Genomic DNA, 8651 nt, shown 5'->3' with positions numbered 1-8651 from the left:
TGCCAAGATAATCCAGCCACCTGACAGGTGTGGCATATCAAGAAGCTGATTAAACAGCATGATCATTGCACAGGTGCACCTTGTGCTTGGGACAATAAAAGGCCACACTAAAATGTGCATTTTTGACACAACACAATGCCACAGATGTCTCAAATCTTGAGGGAACATGCAACTGGCATGCTGACTGCAGGAATGTCCAACAGAGCTGTTGCCAGAGAATTAAATGTTAATTTCTCTACAATAAGCCGCCTCCAACATCGTTTTAGAGAATTTGCCAGAACATCCACCCGGCCTCACAACCACAGACCACGTGTAACCATGCCAGCTCAGGATCTCCATATCCGGCTTCTTCGCCTGCGGGATCATCTGAGGAGGGGTGGTGCTGAGGAGTATTTCTGTCTGTAATAAAGCGCTTTTGTGGGGAAAAACACATTTGTATTGGCTGGGCCTGCCTTCCAAGTGGGTGGGCCTATGACCTCCCAGGCCCACCCATTTCTGCGCTCCTGCCCATTCATTTGAAATCAATAGATTAGGGCCTAATGAATTTATTTAAATTGATGGATTTGCTTCTATGAATTGTAAAAGTAAAATCTTTGAAAGTGTTGCATTTATGTTTTTGTTCAGTATAAATACAAAAGCAGTATACCTCAAAGGCTACTTCCCACAATGTAAATTAAGACAAAATCTTGGGGAATCTGAGGTGAGGGAAGTGAGAGAGAGTTCTGGAGCTCTGTAAGAGTCTGGTTCAGATTATTACCAGAGTCTCCCTCCTTCCTTCCCTCCCTCTCTCTCTCCTCCTCACAGCACTGCTGTCTGGACAGAGTCTTCTTATCTGAGACTGTACAGTGTGCTGGCAGTTTGTGAGCTTGAGAGATTGATATTGATTGACAGACACACAGGACCAGACAGAGAAATACTGACAGTGTGGACCTCGAGCTGGCTTTGATTTTGGTTGGGACACACAATCGCTCGTGCATTAGTTTGAAGGTACTTCTGCTTGTCTCCTGTTTTTGGATTTTTTTTAAAATTTAAGACTGCAATGCTTCCATTCTACCTCTTCACCCTGTTTGGTGAGTATAGAAAACAAATCTACAGTGAATATGTGCCTGTTTTTATACATGCAGTGGTGCTTGTTTTAGTGTCTGTATGATTCATCCATTTTCTCTCTTCTCCCAGCCACAGTCCAAGCCCAGATCCAGCACTTGCCAGGCTCCTGTAGCTTTGAGTCCAGCACCTGTGGATACACGTCAGACCCAAACTTTTTAAGCTGGACGCTCAACAAAGATGGTAGGAGACTTTGAAAAAGGTTGAAGACTATCCCCTTTAATAACACTGACAAGTGCCTATAATACAGTAGCTTCCCACTGCACACAGACATCAATTCAACGTCTATTCTACATTGGTTCAACTAAATTTGATTGAAATTACATGGAAACTACATTGATTCAACCAGCATGTGCCCTGTGGGTTATCCCCCTTAAAGTGCTTGAAATACATGGCAACTTGTTGCTTATTGAAAACATGAGAAGACTGTCCTCTCTTCTATACAGCAGAGATGATAGGGGCTTATTACAAGGATTTTAAGTTTCTAGTAGTGTCTGTAGTAGTGTCTGTAGTAGTGTCTGTGGTAGTGTCTGTGGTAGTGTCTGTAGTAGTGTCTGTAGTAGTGTCTGTAGTGGTGTCTGCAGTAGTATATGTGGTAGTGTCTGTGGTAGTGTCTGTAGTAGTGTCTGTGGTGGTGTCTGTAGTAGTGTCTGTAGTGGTGTCTGTAGTAGTGTCTGTGGTGGTGTCTGTAGTGGTGTCTGTGGTAGTGTCTGTAGTTGTGTCTGTAGTGGTGTCTGTAGTAGTGTTTGCAGTAGTATATGTGGTAGTGTCTGTGGTAGTGTCTGTAGTAGTGTCTGTAGTAGTGTCTGTAGTAGTGTCTGTAGTGGTGTCTGTAGTGGTGTCTGTAGTAGTGGTAGGCCTAGCTGTACTAGTTGTTGTACTTGTTGATGTGGTTCATGCAGTTGTTGCTCTGATGGAGAGAAAGTGGGGAGAGAGAGAGCCATCTGGACTGCGTTTCCAGCACACATCTGGAAACAGTGAAATAACAGATTTAGGCATTCAAAGCTCTCAGATTTGGTACTTAGTAGTACTATTATATCCCAGAATGATCAAAGGACACATAAGAATGCAGATTTGATTTTTTATGACAACTACTATATTTAATCATTATGTTTGCCTTAAGACGGGGACTACTATATGTAAACTGTAAGAAGAATGTGTCTCTTCCTGTTTTTGTCTATTACTTGTGTCCTGTTGTGGCAGACCGTCCACCCTCCTTCCTCTTCATCATCTGTTTCCTCTCTTCCTTTTTTCATCCATCCTTCCCTTACACTGTCACCCTAGGTATTCTTAGAAAAAAAGCCTAATGACAATGGATTAAGTAGGTCCTGTTATACTCTCTTCTTCTCTTGCTCTTTTCATAGAACCTCTATTCAAACTGTTTCTCTGTTCTCAGGGTCTTTCATCTCAGTGGACCCAGGCCTAGAGGACCAGGATGGGCAGGAAGAGAGGTCGGAGGGAGAGGAGAGGTCAGAGGGGGAGGGCAGGGCAGTTCTGCTGGGCCCATCCATGGAGCAGGAGGACTGGAGCTGTCTGAGGCTGGTGTACCAACTTTCCGGGTCGGGCTTTCTACAGGTCCAACAGCGCAGAGAGGGCGAGAGCTTCGACCGGGCCCTGTGGAGCACCCAGACTGCCTCCGACAGCTGGCTCATCTCCAGCATTGACCTCCAGAACAGCACCGAGCCGTACAGGGTAAACAACACACCCTCAGGAACATGGGAGGCACATACACACTGTTAAAATGTATGGGCTAATATAAACACTGCCATACTTAGGTGGAGGAATGGGGCCTGGAAAATATTCTAAAGACCCCCCCAAAAGATAAACATTGATAATTCCTAACATGAAATGACATGCATGTACTGTATCTGCTGTTCAATCTCAGGTCTGGGCTGATAACTGCTGCTATGTATTGCATGTGACATCTTAATGGTGCTTCTTGCTGCACTCAACCTGACTGGTTTGATAGAAATAAGGGAGCATGATAGAAACATGCACTGCACACAGGCAGTCAGGCACGAGCATTACAGTAACTAACCATGCACTTGACCTTGAACCTGCCTGGGGGGGACCTGCCTTAGCTACACTCACCTGGGAGCTGGGAACTGTACCATTAGCCTATGGTGGTATAGTCTATATGTCGTACATTCCCACCCAACATAATGGGGCACAGACATACTGTTCAATACCTCCATATCCCCTCCTCATTCATTACCTATTGAGGGCTATTACTGAACATCTGTTTCCCATCAGATTGCCATTGACGGGAGACCTGGTGAGAGCAAAGGTAGTAGTGTGGCCATCTTTGAGATACGCATCAACCCTGGATACTGCTTAGGTCAGTGAGTCACACCCATATCATATACCCATATACCCTCTTTGTATGACTTTGAAAGTGACTGATATCATTCACAAACACACAGGTATGCATCAATGCACACACACGCGCGTGCGCGATGACAACACAATGACTGATTCCGTATCCCTTTTCATCCAACAAAACATGTTCATTATGTGACAATAACATTACAATAGTCACATTTATATTTTATCTAGTGTATATGAAATGTTAATGATATATAATGTATGTGCTTTCCTCTTTTACTCCTTTTATCATCTGCCTGTTTAACTTGCTCTATTTACTATAATAAAATATAACAAGAAGGTTTTAATGAGAGAGGCCCCTCGGTCCGCTTCCTCACAGGGAAGCGTTGTACTAATGGTTTACTGTCCTGTTGTCTCAAGAGTGTGACTACGAGGAGTCCCACCTTTGTGGCTACAGAAACCAGTGGAACACCAATGTCAACTGGTACAGGGGAGGAGGAGCTGCCCGGGACACTCAGAGCAACATACCTTACGTCCACACGCACAACGGAGCAGGTGAAGCCTTAGCAACTCACACATTTAAATGCTAGTAGATGTATAGCAGATATCGCAGCTCAACACTCAAAAAGAATATACCACTGCTCAACACAGGCCACAAGCAAATGACACAGTCAAAATGAACAAGAACCAAAACAAATAACTCAATAAAGTATTAACACTCAACAGAACAAGGGCATTTCGTACGTTCAGCAGGGCAACTGGCCTCCTGCTAAGTTCACAAATTTTTTTTTTTTTTTTTCATATGGCAGCAGAATGCCAAAATATTGTAGCTTGAGGTAGTACAATGGACAATAGAATCTAGGGAGTTTGGTTGGTATCATCCAAAATGGCTTCAAGTTGAAAATCAAAGCTGCCATTGCCCTCCCAGGTCACTACATGTATGTGGATTCTGTGCACGCCAAGACATTCCAGGAGGTAGCCAAACTGGTGTCCGCTATGACAACGGTGCCCATATCGGGCTGCCTAAGCTTCCAGTACCAGCGGGGTGAGGAGCGAGGGAACCTGTTCTCTGTCTACACCAGGGACCAGGCAGGCCAGTACCAGGAGCTGTGGAGAGCAGACCCAGAGGACCAGAGCCTTAATGACTGGACTGCTACCACCTTGGAGTGGATACCTGTGCAGGTGGACATCAAGGCCCCTTTCCCTCTGCAGGTCAGTGGGGTGCAGATGTTTTCACAAGGAGTGCACATTGGATTTACATTCTGATTGAATACTGAGTACAGTGAGCAGCATGTTCACTTCTTCATGTGTTTGCCTGACCGGAGGATGTTCGATGAGTGTGATTGTATGTGTATACCGGCTCTCTACAGGTGGTGTTTGAAGTCACCTTCAACAGCCCCAGAGGGGGTCACGTGGCACTCGATGATATCGCCTTCTCTCCTGAGTTCTGTAGTGCAGAGACAGGTGGGTCTGTTTGGTCTCTCTCCTCCTGTTTCCATCACACAGTAGATTTACATTTGACTATACATTAACTCTCATGACTGATATGGATGGAGTTGAAAGGTAAAAGAGGAGAAAAGCATTATGTTAAAGAGTATTGGGCTGCAGCGTCCTAATGTGTCCCATCTGTGCTACAGAGCCAACATTTGATCCCTCCATCGCCAACTGTGACTTTGAGATGGGTTTCTGCCACTACACCCAGGATCAGATGGAAGGATCCCCATGGAAGAGAGTGTCAGTCAAGCCCAACATCTACAGGACTGGGGACCACACAACAGGGGCAGGTCAGAAATTATACAATGTTGATCACGCAAAGATACAAGAAGCGCAATGAGTAAACAACAGATTGTTTCTCTAGCTGCTCCTGCTGACCATTTGCAATGCATTCAATTTGACTTTGGTAAAAACCTGAAGCGTTTCAAGTGTCAGAAAGACCAGTGCCTGGTGCAAAGTGAAAATGTTCCATGGCAAAACGATAGACAGGAAACAGAGCTGCCAAAGACAATATTAAGAGTTCTTTCTCTCCCCACAGGGTCCTTTCTTCTAGCTCACTCTCGGCTGAGTCCACGTGCTGGCTATATTAGCCGCCTGCTCGGGCCTCCTCTGCCCGGCAACATGAAGTACTGTCTGAGGTTCCACTACTCTCTCCGTGGATTCCTACAGACAGACCAGGCGCTCACCGTTTACCTTCAGGGTCAGAGTGGAATCATACAGGACAGGATATGGACCCAGAACGACAAGTCCAGAGGTGTCTGGATAGCAACGGACATCACCTTCCAGAGTCCACAGGCTGCAAAGGTAAAATGTATTAAAATATATTAACCCTCTAATGCACACATTTTGGTTTAAAAAATATATACCCCCCACCACCACTATCAGATGGTACGATTCTAACTCTTCGATTAGGCTACTTTCACTGATTCCATGTGTCCATTGCCTGTGAATATCAGTAGATATGTTGGCAAAAACATTGACCAAGGCCATCATTTTACATTATTTTATTGAGCATGATATTGCCCTGAAAATTAGCCTAACTGCACAACGTTGCAAATGTTTTGAATATATATAAAAACAAAATATGTTCAAAAACTATCAAATATGCTAATTTAGAGGTCCCTAAACAAGGACATATTTTTTTATTGTCAAGTTCTCTCTATTTAAACATGCAAAATAATGAAATAAATGTATTGCTCACACCATGCACTCACATCGCTCTGCTTCCTGAAAGAAGGCCCCTGCCCCAATTCATACATCATACCAACTTCTGCATCTCATTGGAACTTTTGCAGACATGATATCACATATTGTCATGAATTTCAAAATAATGCCTGAGGACAATGATGTGCCATAGAGGGTTAAGTAACCCCAGTAGAGGGTTAATCCCCTCTTTAGTTCGTCAGTTGTTTTCCTTCCTCGTCACAATTGATATCCTGTGTATGCCCTGCCTATAATGTTTTATATGTAACTGAAACTGTTGCGTTGGGGGCTTTGAAGTTTGTTCAGCCTTACATAGCTCATATCTTTGACATATTGTTTTAATTCTCAGTCCTTTGGTTTGGCTCCAGCTTTGTTAGCAGCAGCAGTTAGACGACCAGGTTTAATACGTTTGACATAAAATGAAACAGGATGCCTAAGTCAGTAGTCAGAGATTCTCCTCACTGGGTTTTCTTTGTAAACTCTTTCGCCCTGATAAAACATGCCTTATTTGTTCAAAATCTAAACATTACCCTATCACAGTTCATTTCTGTAAATAGGTGTAACTCTGTCTGCAAATGCATTATGCAGTTACATTTTTTCAGAAGCTATATCCTCTGAGAACGTATGTTGTTGAAGGCTTTGCTCCTGCAAAAAAAATGCTAATTGCTCCTGCTGTCCAGGTGGTGTTTGTCAGCACATGTACAAACTTCTGGGACTGTGGTTCAGTTGCTCTGGATGACATCAGTGTGAGCCTCGGGGACTGTGATCTTACAGCAGGTAACTTCACCCTCACTGATGCCCACAGGATCTCTGGGAGTTATAGTGTCTCTATGATAAACACATTGTCATTGTGGGTGTCCATCTGCAGGTTTACTCCTGTCTGTCCCTGGGCATTGTAACTTTGAGATGGGTCACTGTGGGTATATTCAAGACAAGGAGGATGATAAGGGTGACTGGGTACGGGTGAGAGGGCCTACCCCTACCTCCTACACCGGGCCAAAGGGGGATCACACCACAGGAGTCGGTGAGTATCCAATGCCCTATAACATTCCTTAAAAAGAGTAATTGTGACATCATTGTAGTCTGTTTCCATGGTATACTGTGATAGTTGGAATTTGACCCTGTGAAACTCTGTTAGGGTACTACATGCACATTGAGGCATCTAACATGCTGCCTGGTCAGAATGCCCGGTTACTCTCCAGTCCTCTGAGGGGGTCCAGTGGTCCTCAGTGCCTACGTTTCTTCTACCAGATGTACGGCTCAGGCACAGGTGAGCTTAGCATCCATCTGAGACAGGATGGAAAGGATGTGTTGCTATGGAAACACACTGGAGAGCAGAGCATCACCTGGCTGAAAGCAACTGTGGAATACCAGAGTGACCAACAGCATCAGGCAAGTGGTGAAAAATGTCACTTCTCCTCTACACACCACCCCCAAATTACAACAATATATTCAGGCAACGATTTGAAGAATTAAAGCACCCAGTCTTATTCACATGTGCTCAGGTTAAATACTTGTTTTACTGAGCATCATTTGTTGTCCTTTTTCTCCTATTGTTCTAGGTTGTTTTTGAGGCCATCAGGGGTTCCTCAATAAGGAGTGACATAGCCATCGATGACATTGTGTTTGAAAGTGGACCATGCCCAGGTATCTGTTGCCCGATTAATGTTATACAACCTCTACAAACAAGGATTGTGTTGAATTGTTTTGCTTTGTGCAATCTTTTAACTCATGGCTCATTTTATTTTTCGTCCACAGATATTGAAGTCAAAATGACCCATTCCCCAGGAAACTCAAATGACATTGAGTGAAGGAGCAGAGGACAGGAAGAGTGCTGAATAAGATGCATGCATCAATACTATGTTGCACATACAGACAAAAATGTACACAAACATTTTATTTTAGCAACTGTACTAATAGCACTGAATCGTTTTGCACATAGAGGTCAAACAAAAAAATGCCTCGAATTGAGTAAAAGAGATTCTGCATTTACAACCAATCAAATTATATCACTGTACACGTTTTTAATTATCAGTCACACCTGACCCTACTTGCTCTTTGTAGAGAAATTGGTAGTAGTCAGTCAACATTTTCCCAGTAATAGAGGCTGTGTTGTATTCAAAATAATATGCATTAGATTAATGCTGAAATAAAGAGGGATGCTTATTCAACATGTGTCCTTGTCTTGATCTTACTAATTAAATGTTTTATTTAACTAGGCAAGTCAGTTAAGAACAAATTCGGTATTACAATGATGGCCTACCAAAAGGCAAAAGGACAGGGGCTAGGATAAACATTTTTTTAAATCAAATATAAATATAGAACAAAACACACATCATGACAAAAGAGACAACACTACATAAAGAGAGACCTAAAAAAACAACATAGCAAGGCAGCAACACATGACAACACAGCATGGTAGCAACACAACATGAGCAGCAATAACAAAGCATGCCTTTGTCTTATGACTGTCTTCATTTTTAAAGGTCTACAAGAGTATTGTCACATATTTTCTGGAACTATAG

At 43.3% G+C, this 8651-nt stretch overlaps 1 protein-coding gene across 1 annotated transcript; it reads left to right on the top strand.

Moving 5' to 3' along the window:
• Positions 1-792: 792 nt before the first annotated feature.
• Positions 793-8297, top strand: LOC112220402 (MAM domain-containing protein 2). The gene is made up of 14 exons (XM_024382294.2): positions 793-1070; positions 1177-1287; positions 2501-2796; positions 3358-3442; positions 3850-3984; positions 4358-4641; positions 4800-4893; positions 5067-5213; positions 5462-5727; positions 6807-6903; positions 6995-7150; positions 7265-7518; positions 7689-7773; positions 7885-8297. Exons 1-14 carry the CDS (start codon positions 1040-1042, stop codon positions 7935-7937), a joined length of 2094 nt encoding a protein of 697 aa, XP_024238062.1. The 5' UTR covers positions 793-1039; the 3' UTR covers positions 7938-8297.
• The last annotated feature ends 354 nt before the right edge of the window (positions 8298-8651 follow it).

This window comes from Oncorhynchus tshawytscha, linkage group LG20 (genome assembly GCF_018296145.1).
Source record: "Oncorhynchus tshawytscha isolate Ot180627B linkage group LG20, Otsh_v2.0, whole genome shotgun sequence".
Lineage (NCBI taxonomy): Eukaryota > Metazoa > Chordata > Actinopteri > Salmoniformes > Salmonidae > Oncorhynchus > Oncorhynchus tshawytscha.
Note: the sequence above shows the minus strand (reverse complement) of the source record. Positions and strands in the feature narration are given on the sequence as shown.

Excerpts from the sequence above, each read along its gene's own strand:
- LOC112220402 (XM_024382294.2), top strand. The coding sequence starts at position 1,040 with ATGCTTCCATTCTACCTCTTCACCCTGTTTG. Across the intron at positions 5,214-5,461 it reads GGACCACACAACAGGGGCAG|GGTCCTTTCTTCTAGCTCAC; the intron begins GTCAGAAATTAT and ends CTCTCCCCACAG. Across the intron at positions 7,151-7,264 it reads GGATCACACCACAGGAGTCG|GGTACTACATGCACATTGAG; the intron begins GTGAGTATCCAA and ends AAACTCTGTTAG.